Raw genomic sequence first — 18,092 nt, 5'->3', positions numbered from 1 at the left:
ATGTATCCAATAGTTGGAGCATCAGTACACTGGTCACATATATTCTTCATGTTACCTGTTTCTGATTTTGTGTCAATAGGAAGCATAGTCCACATGGAACTGACTAGCTATCTGTTTAATGTTGTAGAGGTAGTTCAATATTTTATATATGTGGCAAACATTCCAGATTATCTCCCAGTTCCAAAGAGTGGGCATCCCCATTGGAATATATGAGATCAGCTCAGAGGAAGAGTTTGCTCACATTGAGGCAGGTGATACAACAAAGTCCCTACTGTCTTATCTTGAGAGACCTCTGTAATAGATATAGGCTGTTATCCTAAGAACACTTTCCTGGGAGTAAGCCCCACTGAATAAAATGGGTTAGCATTGTTCTGATATACACTCAGAAGATTGATGGAAAAGGTTCATAGTAAGGGCAATAGAACCACAGTAGACAGCATCAATCCTTTCCCCCTTCCCAATGAGCCTGTGGTATTGCTGCATCAAGCATCCTACTGAAAGGTTAATATTGATCTAGATATAAAACAAAAACCAAGAGAACTTTCTGCACAGTTAAAAGTATTGTATATGTGTATATAGTGTAATTTATTTTTTTTACTTATATCCTTTATAACCCACCTTTTCTTCAGTGGGTACTTAAAGTTGTTTTACATAATTCTCCTCTCCCCCATTTTATCCTCACAACAATCCTATGAGGTAGGTTAGGCTGAGTGTGTGACTGGTCAAAGGTCACCCAGCAAGTTTCCGTAACAGAGTGGTGATTCAAGCCTGGTTCTCTAAGATCATAGTATGTCATTCTAACCACTACACCATGCTGATCTTGACTTGTATGAATCATTCTGTTCTATATGTTTGACCACAGAATCACAGAGTTGGAAGGGGCCATACAGACCTTCTACTCCAACCCCCTGCCCAATGCAGGATGAGCCTAAAGCATCCCTGACAAATATTCATCCAGCCTCTTCTTGGAAACTGCCAGTGAAGGGGAGCTCAACATCTCCCTAGGCAGCTGATTCCACCTTTGAATTATGACCGCGAAAAGGTTTTTCCTAATATCCAGCTGGTACCTTTCTGCATGTAATTTAAGCCCGTTGCTTCCTGTCCTATCCTCTGCTGCCAACTGGAACAGCTCCTTGCCCTCCTCCAAATGACAGCCTTTCAAATAGTTAAAGAGAGCAATCATGTCCCCCCTCAATCTCCTCCAAACTAAACATTCCCAAGACCCTCAGCCTTTCCTCGTAGGGCTCAGTCTTCAGACCCCTGATCATGCTCATTGCTCTCTTCTGCACCCTCTCAATTTTGTCCACATCCTTTTTGAAGTGAAGACTCCAAAACTGCACACAGTACTCCAGTTGCAGCCTGACCAAGGCTGTATAGAGAGGGACTATGACCTCCTGCGATTTCGATGCAATGGCCCTTTTGATACAACCCAAGACTGAGTCTGCCTTTTTTGCCACCGCATCACACTGACTACTCATATTTAGTTTAGAGTCCACTCTTACTCCAAGATCTCTTTCGCATACATTACTACCAAGAAGTGTATCCCCCATCCTGTATTTGTGCTTCACATATTTGTGGCCCAGATGTAATACTGTGCAGCACTTAGCTATGTTAAATTGCATCCTGTTCACACCCGCCCACTTCTCCAGAGTATTCAGGTCTTGTTGAATTTTAACTCTATATTCTTGGGTGTTTGCCAGTCCTCCCAATTTGGTATCATCAGCAAATTTAATGAGTAGCCTGTTTACGCCTTCATCCAGATCATTGAAAAAAATATTGAAAAGTACTGGCCCAAAACTGAGCCCTGTGGCACTCCACTGGACACCTCCCTCCAATCTGATTAAATGCCATTGACCACCACACTTTGGGTGCAGTCCTCTAACCAGTTCCCTATCCACCGAACTGTCCTATAGTCCAGTCCGCAGTCTTCCAGTTTACCCATTAGACCTTATGGGGGACCTTATCAAAAGCTTTACTGAAATCCAGGTAAATCACATCGACAGTTCCCACAATCCAGTAAGCTCGTCCCTCGATCAAAGAAGGAAACCAGGTTGGTCTGACAAGATCTGTTGGGGACAAAACCATGTTGACTTCCCCGGATCACTAAGCGATCTTTCAGATGCTTACAGATTGATCCTTTTAAAATCTGCTCTAATATCTTCCCAGCAACAGAAATCAGACTGACCAGCTTGTAGTTTCCCGGGTCATCCTTCTTCCCTTTTTTAAAGATTGGGATAACATTCACTCTTCTCCAATCTTGTGGCACATCCCCAGTCCTCCAACAGGCCTTGAAGTTGATGGACAGAGGCTCTTCAAGTTCTCTAGAAAGTTCTTTGAGCACTCTTAGGTGCACACCATCCAGCCCAGGGGATTTGTATTTGTCCAGTGCAGCCAGGTGCCTCTCCACAACCTCTCTGCCAATGTCAACTAGCCCCCCAGGTGTCCTGTCATGTCTACTACCATCTCTAGTTGGGCTCGAGTTCTTCAGGGAGAAAACAAGAGGCAAAAAAGCCATTAAGCCTGTCTGCTTTTTCTCTGTCCTCTATCAGAGTTTCTCCTTCCACACCCAACAGTGGTCCAATTGCCTCTTTTACCTTGCATTATGCTTCCCACATATCTGTAGAAGTTTTTCTTACTGTAGCAAGCCCCCCCCCCCCCGGCTAAACCCAGCTCATACTGAGCTTTAGCTTCTCTGATGGCTGATCTGCAGTACCTAGTAATCCTCATATATTCCTCTTTAGAGGTCTGTCCTTCTCTCCATTTCCTGAACATTTCCTTTTTCTCCCTTAGCTTATTCTGGAGCTCTCTGTTCATCCACATTGGTTTCTTGGAGCCCTTACCAAGTTTCCATCTTGCTTGAGGTTGCAAAAGCTCATGTTTAAGAAGAGCCAACCCTTCACTTGCTCCTTTCCCTTCCAGCACACTCCCCTGCGGAATGACTCTCATCAAGCCTCTGAGTTCATTGAAGTCGCTCCTATGAAAATCTAACCTATGAGTATGGCTACAAACTTCCTTGGCCCCCCACAGCAACTGGAATTCAAGGAGAACATGGTCACTTCCCCCTAAGGTCCCCACTACCTTCACCCAGTCTACCAACTCTTCCCTGTTGGTTAATATTAAGTCTAGTATGGCCGAGCCCCTTGTAGCTTCCTCCACCATTTGAAAAAGGAAGTTATTGGCCAATCAGGTCAGGAAGTTGCATGAGTCTTGTCGCTTTGCTGAGCTTGTCTTCCAGCTCACACCAGGGAAGGTGAAGTAACCTGTAATGTCTGATGTCTGAATACTCTACCAATCTGTTCAAGGAGGGCAGCTTCCATTTCCTCTCCCTGGTTAGGCGGTCTGTAGCAGACTGCAACAACAACACCTTTTGTCCTTCCTCCCCTTATTTCTACCCATTTACTTTCCACTGGGCTGTCAACCAGATTCTCCAGAACATGTTGACAATCAAGCCCTCTCTTCACATACAATGCCCCCTGTTCTACCCTTCCAGTTTTTCTTGAACAACTCGTACTCATCCACTACCACATTCCAATCATGGGAATCATCCCACCAAGTCTCAGTAATTCCTAGTATATCATAGCCCTCTGTTTGCAAGAGAAGCTCAAGCTCTTCCTTATTACCCATACTTCGGGCATTGGTATATAGGCACTTGTAGCCTTGTACCTTTGTTTGATATGTCCTACCCAGGTGGGCCCCCGCTATTATCACTTCATTGAAATCCCCATGTTGACCATCCCCTTCCCCTTGTGGCTTCAGTTTAAAGCTCTCCTGATGAAGCGCTCTAAGTTCTTTCCAAACATTTTCTTCCCTGACCTTTAGAGGTGAAGCCCATCATGTGCTAGAAGGCCTTCTCTAAGAAAACTTATCTCATGGTCCCAGAACCCAAAGCACTCCTGCCGGCACCACCACCTCAGCCAACAATTCACCTCGAGTATGGTCTGCTCCCTTTGCATTCCTCTCCCTTTGACAGGAAGAAGAGAATACCACCTATGCCCCCACTGTCCTCAACTGCCTTCCAAGAGCTTCATAGTCCTCTTTAATTCTTGTGATGGTATTCGCGGCCGTGTCATTCGTTCCCACGTGAACCAGCACAAACGGGTACTGATCAATCAGTCTGATCAGTTTTGGCAGTCGGTCTGTAATATCCTGAATTCTGGCTCCCGGCAAGCAACACATCTCTTGGAGTAGGGGATCTGGTCTGGACACATGACATTCCATAGCCCTGAGCAGAGAGTCCCCGATTAACACCACCTTCCGTTTTCTTCCACTTCCATGTAGCTTCATGCCTTCTTCACGCCCTCCTCCAGGTTTTTGTGGTTCTCCTTCCACTCTCGTCTCCATCACCATCTCAAGCACCTCAAAGCAATTCTTGAGCTCCAGTGAACCAGAGCGTTGCCTTAGTCCACATCTTCCGGTTTGTACTGCAAACTGAGAGGAAGCTCAGAAGGGAGATTGACTCTTCCTTCTTCTCTTGGACTTATTTCTTCATGCTTGTGCAGAGCCCCCAGGCTCTTCTCAATAAAATCCTCCCCTTCCTTTCCTCTGACCACTTCCCCTTGCCTCTGACCACTGTGGCTTAGTCTTTCCCACATGTTAAAAGGAACAGGATACTCAGGCACTAAGCAGGACATTAGATGTAAAGCCAGCACAGAAGAACTGGGAGGCTTGGGCTTCTTGGCGGGCAATTCCTACAAAGGCTAAATGGTGGTTGCAGGTACCAGAAAGAGGGTTAGGAGGAACCGGGTGGCACGGCAGGGTAGTTAATTCCTATGTGCTTCAGTGAGTAAGAGGAGACAGTGCTTGCAGGTCAGTCGGGCTGTTCTGCCACATCAAAGGATACCAAAAGGAATGGTAATGCTTCCTTCCCATATATTTTCTCAATGGCTTATATTTTCTGGGGAAGGTTTTGTTCTAATGATGATCAGGGCTGAAACAGATGGCACACAGGCACCCTCCAGCTGAAAGGAGGTGGAAGGTGGGTGTGAAAAGAAATAAGAGAAACCACAGCTGGAATTGGCTGAACCATGTGCAGGATCTCTCTTTGTGCTGCCCTGTAGAAAGGCCTCTTGCCTCTACCTGTGTTCCATCTGTATATTTTTTTTTTGTTCCATCTGTATATTTAAAAACAAAGCAAATACTACAAAGATTTTCTCACTATCTTTCCTCCAAAGGAAACAAGTAAAGGTAAGCACTAGTGCCAGGAACTCTTCGCCATGCTGCCCACAGAAGGTTGTGCCTCAGTCCTAACTAAACTCTGCTTTCCAGATTAAAACCTGCAAAACTGCTGACAAATTCAGCAGTACACATGTGTACATGTGCATGTACACATGCAAAGAAAGAGCGCACCTGTACTGATCTAATGCTGCTGTTAGCAGGACATTTGCAGACAATTGCCATTTGAGTTTTTCATAGGTATCTGCAGAAATAATTGGGAGAGGGAGGCATAGGTAATGAAACCTATGCATTATTGACCTGACTGTAGTCTTATGCCATTTAGGATTCCAGGTGGCAGCAAGCACCCTCCCTTGTCCCCCTCTGAGGACACTTTTTTTTTAAAAAAAAATCTATGACTCATATCTCTTTACATTTTAGGCAAAAATATATTGAAGTCATATTAGATGGTCAAATTCACAATACCATCCCCCTGCCTAGAAATGTGATGGCCAAACTTTGACTCAAAAGCAAAACAAAAGCCAGCGGATGGTGTACACTGTAGTGTTGGTCAGACTTGGACTGTGGAGGCTTGAGTTCTACTCTACTTAGTCATGAACAAATCACTGTTGAGCTAGTTTATCTCACTGGACTATTGTGGGTTAAACCCCATCTGAGTCTCTGTGTTCCTCGAAGGGAGAAGACATAAATATGATTTTAAAAAATACTAAAAATATGGCTTGCTGATGCCAGGGCAAGTTCTATGCATAATGTTCAACATGTAAAAGAGTAGCATGGAGTAATCTAGTACAGCCAGCTCCTGAAAGGATTCTCAGGCCTAGACAAGGCTGCCTTGATTCCTGAAGGGTGCAAAGTGGCAAACTAGAAACCATTTGGCATGATTAAAATTCCACTGAAAGCTTTGAGTCAGTGATTGGCAGTTCACAGGCTGTTGTGAAGCAATAGCAGAGGTCATGCATATGCAGCTCAGTAGCTAAGCATGCATTTTGGTCATGTGCCTTGGCTATCCTCTTCCTTCACCTTTGCTCCATTCTGGTATTCCACCTTGCACAACATAGCAGCCTCTCATTCTGCCAAGATGCTCAAAATCAGCAGAGTTGTGCAAAAGACCTGGATTCTCTTGCAAGTGTGCTTGTGTACTGCTGTTGGTAAACTTTTTATGTTCTTATTCCCAGCTACTGTAAAGAGCTATATATTGAAACAAGGGGCAAAGAGCAGCATGAGGAGGAATCCCAAATTCACCTATGAAAACTGGGGACCAACTTTCTTTAGCTTCCCGTACCTACTCTTTGTCCTGAAAGTCAAATGGAAAAGACTGGAAGATGAAGCATTTCAAGGCTGCCCTGCTCCCAACACTCCTGTGATAGACCTTGGAGGGGAAGTTCATCACATCTTGGATTTCATGCAAGGTAACTGAAATCAGCCTGGGTCTCAATTCAGGTGGGACACCAAACTATGGTTTGCATTGACTATAATGCAGAAACAGAGCTTGAGCTTTCAAATATACATATAACCTATGGTGTAAAGCTGCTTTTCTGCCTTTATTTTCTATTTTTTCAGTATTCCTGTTCTACAGAACAGGGAATTCCAGAGATGGATTTTTAAAAATTATTTGTCAATGCAGATATCAAGCCAAACTATAATGAGTGGAAATCATTGACATGGGTCCTAATAGTAGAAAGGGGGGCGGTGGCAATCTTAACCAATTGTCCCCTCTCTCTGAATATCCTTACTTCATCTCCTGGACAGTTCCTAGAGACAGACTTTTGAGGGAACAGGCAGTGGGAGGAGAATTTTGGGGAAATGTTGTATCTTGAATTAAGCGCTCACCTAGGATAGGGTCCAAACTATAATGTGCAAATCCACCTTAAATCAGTTTCTGATTTATGTTTTGTCAGTGCAGGTATCATGCCAAGTCATACTGGACTGGATCCTACCACTCCATGCTGCCAGTGGAAGAACGTTTCCCTGGTGCAAGGTGCCCTTTCAGAAGACCCTTTTGTGTTAACAAAGAGCTCCTTACACTGGAGTAATTAACCACCACCAAAGCAACCAACTGATAAGATCCAAACCAATATATTCAAATTGCTGAGAACAGCTTTCCAATTTAAGATTTAACTATCTGAATAATTAATTACAATGTATGGGAGGTGTCACAATTTCTCATCTTAATGTGTCAGTTGATGATTTTGAGGGTGGGAGGAATCAGTTTTCACAAGTAACATTGTGTTGGTTTTTTCTTTTCAGTTTTTCCAATGCAAAAAAATATAGACTTAATATGTACTTAGAATCTCTGGGGGAGTTGAAGGACAAATATTTAAGAGCCTGAATCTCAGAGAGTTCTTTGTACATATGAAGCTCTGCATTATACTATAATTATTCTGGCTTAAGTTAATAATAATAATAATAATATTTGATTTATATACCGCCCTTCAGGACAACTTAATGCCCACTCAGAGTGGTTTACAAAGTATGCCATTATTATCCCCACATTATTATCCCCTTGTGAGGTGCACAGGGCTGAGAGAGCTCGAGAGAGCCCGTGACTAGCCCAAGGTCACCCAGCTGGCTTCAAGTGGAGGAGTGGGGAATCAAACCTGGCTCTCCAGATTAGAATCCTGCACTCTTAACCACTATACCAAACTGGGTCTCAAATATCTCAGAAATAGAGAGAGCACTTATTAAGGTGCCTGCCTGCTCCAAAATATTGCTAAGAGAAATAAGCTCGCATTGTACTTTGCTCTCTCTTCCAACATACTCTTAAATCATTAAGCTGCACTTTCTAATAAGCAATAAGTTAATATGCTACTTCTAAAAATACACACAAAAGCAGGGTCCAGAAACAACTATGGGCACACATGGTCCAAGTACAGAGGAGGATGGGTATACCTTTCCAGGGTTGGGGTGGGGGGGTAACCTAAGCTGCAAACCAATTACAATTACATAGTCTAGACTCATGACTATTTAGAAGCAAAAGACTTTTTTCGATGACTCATGATTGTGTGTGTGTGTGCTGGAATTGGAGGCCCGTGTTGCAAGTGTGTACCAGAGCCAGAGAAGTTATATTGAGGCCCTGTATATATACACATACTAAAACGGCATTGTTTATCAAACTGTTTTCACAGAAAGTTTGGTTCCAAATATGCTTGGAGTACACAATTAAGGCAATTCCTAGAGGCAATCACAAATATAAGGAGTGATTTCATTAAGGAAAAAAAACATGCATTTGGGTTGGGTCCCACTCCTGGCCAGCTTTTCCGCTTAGTCTCACCCAATTCCCTCCTTGCTTCAGGTGTCTTTTTGGGTGGTCTAAGATGACCCCCTCATTACCTTTTCACCTATAGAAAGCTGGTTGGATCCAACCTGCTGGAATCCAATCAGGTTGTAAGTGCAGACTAACAAAGTACTTGGGAGCTTCAGTAAATACTCTATAAATCCATAGCAAAAATATAAGCAGACTCATGACACAATAGTGGTGGAGTAGAACTCTACATACTGTCCCTATGCAGTGAATGGCTAATGTTCAAAAGAACACTTCCACTTTTTTTACTAGCAGTGACAAGGCCACCTTTTAATCTAGAATGTGCATCTTGTAAAGGTATTGTAGGAAAAGTCATATTAAATTTCAATGTATGTAGTCTCCAACACCAGCATACCACCACTGATGCATTGGTTTGTATTAATCATAAAATAACCCTTGTAGATTTACAAATGCTACTTTGGTAACCCAGGTTCTTTGGTTCAGTGTGTAGGACAAAGTACATGTTTCCCCACTGAATCATTCAGGATTTGTGTTTTTGAGTGTCCTATGTGCAGGGGCAAGGTAGCAGAATTGTCTTCCTGCTGCTTTCACTATAAAACCATCCCTATACTTCATGGACTACTTTACACATGTTGCAGGTAACAGGCCTTTGGTCCTGACATTTGGAAGCTGCACCTGACCTTCATTTATGTTCAAATTTGTTGAGTTCAAGAAGCTTGTCGAAGATTTCATATTTGCAGCAGATTTCCTTGTGATCTACATTGAAGAAGCCCATGCCTCAGGTAAAATAAGATTTCTGTATAAAGTCTAGAATGTAGAAGGCAAGTTTCTAGAAAATATTTTAAAGATTAGATAAGTGACGACATAGTAAATCTTATAGTTTCAGTTAGTAAAAACTTGCTACTCTCAACAAGTTTAACATTCTGTAATCTTTTAGGATATTAATAAACATAACCATGGATAGATGCTTTATACTCACTCTAATCATGATGTGTTTCAGATGGATGGGCTTTTAAAAACAATATTTCTATTAAAAGTCACCAAACTCTCCAAGATCGTATACTGGCTGCACAGCTCCTGCTGAAAGAGCGTCCCTTGTGCCCAGTGGTTTTAGATATAATGGAAAACTCAAGCAGTTCTAAATATGCAGCTCTGCCAGAAAGACTTTATGTGCTTCAAAGAGGAAAAGTAATCTATAAGGTAACAAAATGTTAACAATTTGGTGAAAATCCTTACAGTAAACAAAGAATATATCTCTATATACAAACTGGTCTGAGTAACTTACCTATCTTGGCTTTTTCTGTTAATAGAGAAAAAATGGTAAGAATGACATGGATGTCGTCATCAATAGTAACATTTCCCATCAATTTTCAAAAGATTGTCTGCATAGTATTATCTGCTTATATGTTTCATGTGTCTGTACCTTAGTATTTTGTTAAACAGACTTTCTGATTCTGGATGGAGGCAAATGCTTGTAAATAGCATTATTTTACTGCAACATGAAACTATGATAGAAGCTTCAGAACTGTGTTCCACACCTTTCTAAAGAGAACATGATATGGGTTCTTCTGGGCACAGAGCTAGAGGCCCAAAATTCTAGCATCCTCTTCCCTGATGGCTCGACTGACATTAACTCAAGCGTGTGTCTCAGAGTTCTTAGACTAACATGGTATAATATAGCCATGCAGGTTGGTGGAATTGCCCTTCCTGCCTTTTTTGTTAGAGGAACTGCTTCTTCCATTAGCAGAGCTCCACTGATGGAAGAAGGGAGGAGGGAGAGATTTCACCTCGTTCCCCCTCCTCCCTGCAGTCCACCAGGCTATTAGACCTTTAGATCCCATAACTCTAGGAATGAATTTTCTCGCAGGTCATAAAAGACTACTGGAGGGGAAGACAGTCAAGAAGAACCATGAACCTTGCACAAACGGATTGCTAGATTGATTGGAAAATGTAACATTTGTTTAATTGCTTGCTAATTTTAGTTTTGAGATTTAATTATTAAATAATTGCTAGATATTGTGCTTTGTCACACAAGATGCTTTCATGATTACAAATACCTTAGACGTGTCTTTTGTCAGCCTTTTCTACTCGGTCTCATTTCCCAATAATTCTTAACATTGAAATCACTGATCATTTTTATTTAATTTTATTTTATAGGGTGGAGTGGGACCTTGGAATTACAGCCCACAAGAAGTACGTGAAGTTTTGGAACAACTACTTTAAGTGTGTAAAACAAAACTAGTGATCCCCCTATGTAAGCAACACAATTACTCTATAATCTGCTGGTTCATTTTTAAAAGATTAACTTAGAAAATATTGTACATATTTTAAAAGAGTAAATTCAATCCATATAAGGAAAATGGGCACAATCAGTTTTGCACCTATCATTACTCCCCAACAGGTCAAGTATACAAAATAAACATATGGTAATTGCTTGCTTAAATCAGTATGGTCTAAATAACATATAGAAATAAGAGTTAGGAGCCCCTTGAAAAGCAACTTGCTCCATGCAGCAAGTCTTTCACACAAAGCAGCTTGTCAATTGCTTCTAACAATTTGGAATCAATCAACAGCTCATGGTAAGAGTGATGTAAACTGTCACAACTGCATAGCAAGTAGCTTCACAAGCACAGCTTTTCTTGCAGAGTTGCCCCCACTTATATGAACACTGTAAATAAGGCATCTTCCTTGGTTGCCAAAGAGTAACGAGGTCTTCCAACACAGACCACAACCTAACTATTAGAATTTCCAGACTGATGATCTTATGAATGACCCAGACCACTGGATGCTTGGATAAAGGATGCTTGGGTAAAAGATGCTCAGATGGGATGGGGGAGCTGCACATTCGTGTGTGTGTGGGCATACTGTACCCATGAGCTGGATCATGCAAACATACGCAGCCTTCCTCCTCTGCGCACAATGGGTGTGCAGAATAAAATTCTTTTATTAAGTAAAATATACTATAAGAGCTTTCTGAACTGAACTGGTGTAATAACTTTTGTTTTTATTTATATTTGCTTATGATAGTCACAGCTTAAAAACGTGGGCAGCTGTGACCTGATCTAGAAAAAATATTTATAGAAACAAAATGCTAAACTATACTGATTAAACTGTGTCAAACAATCAGCACAAGCTTTAACTTGTTTTTTAAAACTAATCTTTACATATTTTGGACTGTCACATGAACAGAAAAGTTATCACAAACTAGAATACTGGGTGGTAGTTTTACTTTTGTTTCTTGCAAAGAACCACAGATAACATTCAGGGAGAATTTCATGCAAGTAATGTAAAAACATTATTTAACATGCATTCAGCTCAGGCCAATATCAACTCAAGGAACTTGGAAAAAGCAATGTAAATTTTGGTCATATTTGTTCATTTCTCACCATTCCCTTTTAGAAGACAGTTTCTTGAATATTTTAGTCAATAATGGATCAGTCTTCATAACAAGAGTAAATGACATTAGCCAGGATCCACAGTCACTTAAAGTGTAACCAAATGTTTCTATGAACCTAGTGTGATTTTAACCTTTTACTCTGAACAGCAGAACTCTCCTCAGTTGCAAAGACAAATTGCCACTTGACATGAAAGGCAGCTGTTTGATAAAGTGCAGAAACCTCTGACAATCTGCAACTAGTCAAATAGTTCTTTATGATATGAATACATATCAATCTGCATACAAAGATCCTTGAACTTCACATACATACAATGGTGGTATCAAAATTATTAAAGTACTTCCAATGCATAGAAAGTTGATCATTCTCATACACGCAGTATACCATATTCTGGATTTCTAAATAAATCTAACACAACATGTTTACATTCTTCGTTTTAAACAGCGCAGCATAGTCCAAAACTTAGCAGACAAAATATTGGTTTAATAATTCACACACTTGAAATAGCCACAAATTATGAAAGGGAGCAATTTGTGTTAGGAACTCAAACTGGGGCAAGTCCAGAATGCAGACTTCTCCATTCATATGCTTCAACATATGAGTGAGGAGCTGTGAAAATATTTGCTTGCAGAAAGCAAGATGTATTTAGTAGTATAAGCATATTTTGTTTCAGAACTTTCTGACTGAAGAAACAATTCTATAGCAAAATAATATAAAAGACTCATTTTGCAAAACATTCTTTAATGCAAAGCATGTATTACTTAACATACAGAAAAGATCGAAACCATTTTATTATTATTATTCTGATCACAGCTCTTATACTTTGATTTTAAACATCTTGTGCTATTCCTTCTGTCATTACTCTATGAACTGACACAAAAGTATCAAAGGCAGATAAAATGATGAATCTCAGGTGTGTAGCCTGGAACTCAGGAAACTGCCAAGAAGAAAAATATTAATAGCATTAGAAATAAAATAATGAACTCAATCCAACCCAAACTAGGCATTTAAAATATTGAAGTCTTTAATGGAAGAAGTTTTAGCATGTGCTTAACACTTGCCAGAAATGAATTGGAGTTTTTGGCTAAATCATGTTCTATTTATGTTAGATGCTCAGCATAGCAAATAAGTGAAAAATAAACTAAACAAAAAACCTGGGTTGTTACCAAACAACTGTGAGTAACGGGGAGCCTGTGGAACTAAACTTTCTAGCTTCTCAACTTCTGCCACAGTCTATAGTGCATAGTACACTGGCCCTGGGATTTAGAGGTCTCCCAGGAATAACCTCTGGGCCTGTTGTGTGTGCGGGGGAGGCAGGAGTCATCTGCAGTGGGAGGAGGTTATTGTCAGAAATACCCCTCCTATCTTCTGGCGGCAACACCTTTCTGCCAGCAAAGAATAATGCTGGACACAAACCAATACATGAAATCAACACCTTGCTTCTAAATCCTTCTGTGTATAAAAGCACATAAATGCCAAGGATGGAATATACAAACGTGAGTGTGACATTACAAAATATGATGGCATAATTACAAAACACTTAAGCTGTGGACAGAGATGTTGGTAACATTTGAAATGACACATAACATATGTTACCTGCAAGTTAAATATGTTTTGGAGTCACTTAAAAATCTGACAAGAATGTGATCTCTCCTGAGTTGTTCTTTTGTTTAGTATCTGAGGCCTGCCCTACGCATCAGGTCAGGCTAAATGAAATGCCAAGCACAAGTTCATTAACATGTTGCATGACACAATTTTACCTGGGAGGTGTAGTTGTCAGAGCAGCATGGGATAGCTGGGAAGAGAGGAAGGATTCCTTCACTGCCTTCCACTGCCTCTGCTAGCTGCTCAGTCGCCCTCACCCCCTCTCTCTAGCTGCTATTACTGCTTGGGATAAAGATGAAATTGTTTTCTTTAGCAATCTCAATGGGAAGAGGAACAACCAACTCCCTCCCCCACCCCTGCACTCTGGGTGGAATCTGTTTAAATGTCTTATGGAAGTAAGCAAGCCAGATGCCAGGACTTTAAATAAAAGTTCCATCCCTAGCACAACAAAGAGACAAATGAGATTAGGAACCCTATGATCACAGTTTACTTTTGTTGTTACTTAAAAGAAACTGCAGGGTCCTGTGCTGGTGCATGTGTGCGTACATACTATATAACTCCCTCTTACAGAACTATCACCAGGAAATTTTGTTTGGGAAAACAGTACTGAAGGCAAAGTTTAAAGTTCCTCTAGCACTATTTCTGCAACCAAATTAGCAGCCCAATGTGGTTGTTTTTTTAAAAATGAAGATGTCATAGATCCCCTGCATTATTGTCTAGTTTGAGCCCCAAGCAAAGTTTCATCATTGTCCCTAGCAGTAATAACAGCCGGGGGGCCAGGGGGAGAGCATTTGAGCAGCCAACACAGGCAATTCTGTGCAGCTCTGAACATTCCAGTTCCCAGGTAAAATTGTGTCACTCAACACATTAATGAACACATGCTACATGTCTCATTCAGCCTGACCCTCACCAGATGGTAAAAGAGGCTACAGCAGTTCAAAGGGAAAATCACAATCATAACGCGCCCCTATGTAAAAGCTCTCTGCAAATTAAAAATTAGCACATCAAGAGTTGCAGGATTTGGGTCTGATGGCACCTTAGAGATGAGTAAGATTTTCAGGGTATAAGCTTTTGAGAGTCAAATCTCCCTTCATCAGACTCTCTGACTCTTGAAAGCTTATACCATGAATATCTTACTGGTCTCTAAGGAACGGCTGGACTTAAATCCTGCTGTTCTACTGCAGACTAACACAGTTACACATCAGGGATAAAAGTTCTATCCTAGCCTTTTGCATGTTGAGCTAATTTTTATTTACAAGGATTTGTTAATCCAGAGGAATTTTAAAAAAAGTAATCCCTTATCTATATCCCATTTTACAGGCCATTTTATCTATTCAAGCACTCTGCCATCTCATCAGTACCTAATTCTGCAGCATGTACAGACCCTTGGAATTAAGAAAATTATGGAGACATCAGACTGTCTTGAGATAAATGTCTAGAAAGTCTCTAACTAAATACAGATGTAGATTTCTATTTACATATAAACACATATGTTACAAATAAATGATCAAAATGTTAACAATCATGAATTAATGTACAAAGTACATAAGAGATCAGGCAGTGAGGACAATCCTCTAGCAGTCATTGACAACATTTAACAGAGTAACTCAATGATGTCAGCCACACAGAATGGTTAACAGTCTCTGCCTTTTGGACACTGACTGTACAATATGAGATATATATAATAATCATGAAGCTATCTTTTCAAGTTTTATTGTGTATTTTTCAAAACCTCTTTCACACATTTAACTGGGCTAATTCAAGGTGTTTATTTTAAGCCATCTGTTCCTTTTACATGTTGCATTAATAATACTCACAGAAAATTCTTCTGTTTGAAGCTCCCCTTCTTTATATTCCAGGTCTAAACATTTAATTGCACAAATTAATAAGCAAAATGTTATTAAAAGATTCCACCAGATCATAAAATTTACAGCACTGTAAAGAATTTACAGTAACTTTAGTAAAGAATTAAATCCAGAATTCAATTAAATGAATCAGGTATGTTGTAAGTTTCACTGGGGGCCAAGATTTAACCCTGTTAAATTAAAGTTAGATTTTAAAAAATTGGGGCCTGCAAGAAACAGCAGAGGAGAGACATGTCTTCTTTCCTCTCTTCCCACAAGATTACCTTTGCTATTTAGCAAAAAGGAAGCAAATTCCACTTGCATTTGGTGCCTCCTCCTTTCTCTCCATAGCTTCAAACCTCCTTTAAGGCTGGATTCCTATGCTCACATACCTATGAGTATGTGTCATTGAATAGGGGGACTTCCTTGTGAGTAGACTTCCAAAGGATTGTACTGTATAAGTCCCAAGCAGATCTGCCCCTTCTAGGCTTCCCAACCACCCAGGCATGCAGGAAATTTTGCCTAGGCAGTGCTGGAAACCCAACCCCCTTCTCTTATTTTAGTTTATTGGGGTTACCATCAGGAGAGTAATCCTGGGCATTCCTGACCCAATCAAGGAAAAGCCACCACTGCCAAGGAGCAGGGTAAGCCAGGGATTAATAGCAAGGACCATGATATCTATCTGGAAGAAGCTAGAGCCTAAGTGCAGCAAGTACACGAAAGTGTGCAGGAAAAAAAGCAGGCTTGTAAATACAGCTCCTTTCACCACCATACTAATAATCTGCCTTGGGTAACAGTGAGAAAGGCAGACTACAAATAAAAATAAATAAATTTTGGCTCCACACCTGGTTGGCCAGGCAAACAGGAAGATAGCAGATCTTCTGGTTCCAGTGTACATGAAACCTGATGCCTCAGGTTGAAATCTAGGCAGATTGGAAGGTGGATTGTTGCTGCAGATATTGAGATTTATTTAGACTTTTGCAGTCTCCCCCAAACATCCAAATTTGTGATGTCCACTTATTTTCTACTCTTTCTGAGTCATAATGGTCTCCATGGGCTTGCATCTGCACTTTTATCATTACTTTTTATTGTTGTCCCGCTTCTCCCATTAAAGGGATCAACAGCACAGTCCTAAACAGTTATTCCAGTCTACACCCATTGATTTCAGTGGGTTTAGACTGGAGTAAATCTGTTTAGGATTGCACTGTAAGAAAACAATCCTAACCATGTCTACTCAGAAGCCTGCTGAAGTCTACTCAATGGGGCTTACTCCCAGGAAAGTGTTGTTAAGATTGCACTGTAAGAGATCCAGGAGTTAGCCGTGTTAGTCTGTAGTAGCAAAATCAAAAAGAGTCCAGTAGCACCTTTAAGACTAACCAATTTTATTGTAAAATTGGTTAGTCTAAAAGGTGCTACTGGACTCTTTTTGATTTCACTGTAAGAGAGACCATTATGTAGGTTTTCTCCAGTTATGTAGAAATATCTCTATACTTGTGCCTGGCCCCATTGTTCTGTTTTCATTACCCACTAAAAATTCACCAGTTTAACATGAAAAGACATTTTATCTGTGTTCCAGTTGAATAAATGAATAAATAAAGGAATATTTGATTACAGACCTATAAAAATATTCTTATAAATCACTCTTATAGAAGATATGGACTATTAGCCTAATGGTAAACTGAGGCAGAAAACTTGGATGTGTTTCCAATGTCATACAGCCAGTGAATTTGGAAATCATCAGCTGGGACAATAACAGCAACAACAACAACTACTACTACTACTAAAGGATGCAACATATATAATCTCAATAGTATTTACAACAGCTCTTTAACGTAGAGTAATATAAAAGAGTATTTAATTGTGCAGTGAACAACAAAATGAAGTAGATGGCCGCTGCTTTATGCAGCCAACTGTAACAAAGATTGACTCCGCATGTGAAAGATTTTGTGAATCAGCCTTTAGATCTTGGGACTTCAAAGGAATGGAGCCTACGTTGATTCTAATTTTACAGTCTAACAGTCCGACTTTATATACACTTATGCAGAAGTCCTACTTCGTTCAATAAGACTATCTTCCAAATTAATGTACCTATGATTGGAATCTTAACTGATTTCTATATCAGATTGTGATCATCCAACCACAGCTGCTGATACCAAGTATACTTACCTTTTTCAATGCAATGTTCAAAATCTACTGGATCTTTAGATAAGCTTTTTTCAATCCGTAATGTCTGCACTAAATATTAACAACATTAAAAAGTTATCAATTTCATTTTAAATTTTTCTGATTTCATACCTTTTTAAAAATTCTGTAACAAACATAATATAGCCTTTATTCACCTACAGGAGATAATTAATTGTTCTAATTCATGGAAGATAAATAAGTATCAGATAGGTAAAGGTAGTCCCCTGTGCAAGCGCCGAGTCATTACTGACCCATGGGGGACGTTGCATCACAATGTTTTCTTGGCAGACTTTTTGTTATGGGTGGTTTGCCATTGCCTTCCCCAGTCATCTACACTTTACCCCCAGGAACCTGGGTACTCATTTCACCGACTTTGGGAAGGCTGAGTCAACCTCGAGCCAGCTACTTGAACCTGGCTTCCGCCAGGATCAAACTCAGGTTGTGAGCAGAGCTTGGGCTGCAGTACTGCAGCTTACCACTCTGTGCCACGGTTAAGTATCAGATACAGAGCTTTAAAAGGAGGTAGAACCCTTGGGATGGCCCCAGTTTGTAAACATTTAATCTTTCTGGCCACTAAGTCCTCCCTCATGTAAAAATCCAATTTTTTGTACTTTTGAGCTCACACATCCC

General features: G+C 40.5%; 2 protein-coding genes across 7 annotated transcripts in view; one reads left to right on the top strand and one right to left on the bottom strand.

Annotated features, from left to right (window-relative positions):
- The first annotated feature begins 6,210 nt into the window (after positions 1-6,210).
- Positions 6,211-11,560, top strand: DIO1 (iodothyronine deiodinase 1). Its single transcript, XM_054979694.1, has 4 exons — positions 6,211-6,581; positions 9,073-9,216; positions 9,435-9,634; positions 10,592-11,560. Exons 1-4 carry the CDS (start codon positions 6,251-6,253, stop codon positions 10,655-10,657), a joined length of 741 nt encoding a protein of 246 aa, XP_054835669.1. The 5' UTR covers positions 6,211-6,250; the 3' UTR covers positions 10,658-11,560.
- Positions 11,561-11,644: 84 nt separating this feature from the next.
- LOC129329940 (intraflagellar transport protein 25 homolog) overlaps positions 11,645-18,092 on the bottom strand; it is a 30,739-nt gene continuing 24,291 nt past the window's right edge. For 5 of the 6 annotated variants that reach the window (XM_054979698.1, XM_054979696.1, XM_054979699.1 and 2 more), the window contains exons 4-7: positions 17,445-17,513; positions 16,124-16,201; positions 15,252-15,295; positions 11,645-12,766 (exon numbers count right to left, since the gene is read on the bottom strand). In XM_054979698.1, the coding sequence (XP_054835673.1) occupies positions 12,659-12,766; positions 15,252-15,295; positions 16,124-16,201; positions 17,445-17,513 (299 nt within the window). In that variant the 3' untranslated portion in view covers positions 11,645-12,658. The remainder of the gene's footprint in view (positions 12,767-15,251; positions 15,296-16,123; positions 16,202-17,444; positions 17,514-18,092) is intronic. The other variant, XM_054979701.1, reaches the window with a different exon arrangement.

The sequence above is a fragment of the Eublepharis macularius genome, chromosome 5 (genome assembly GCF_028583425.1).
Source record: "Eublepharis macularius isolate TG4126 chromosome 5, MPM_Emac_v1.0, whole genome shotgun sequence".
In the NCBI taxonomy this organism is placed as follows: Eukaryota; Metazoa; Chordata; class Lepidosauria; order Squamata; family Eublepharidae; genus Eublepharis; species Eublepharis macularius.
Note: the sequence above shows the minus strand (reverse complement) of the source record. Positions and strands in the feature narration are given on the sequence as shown.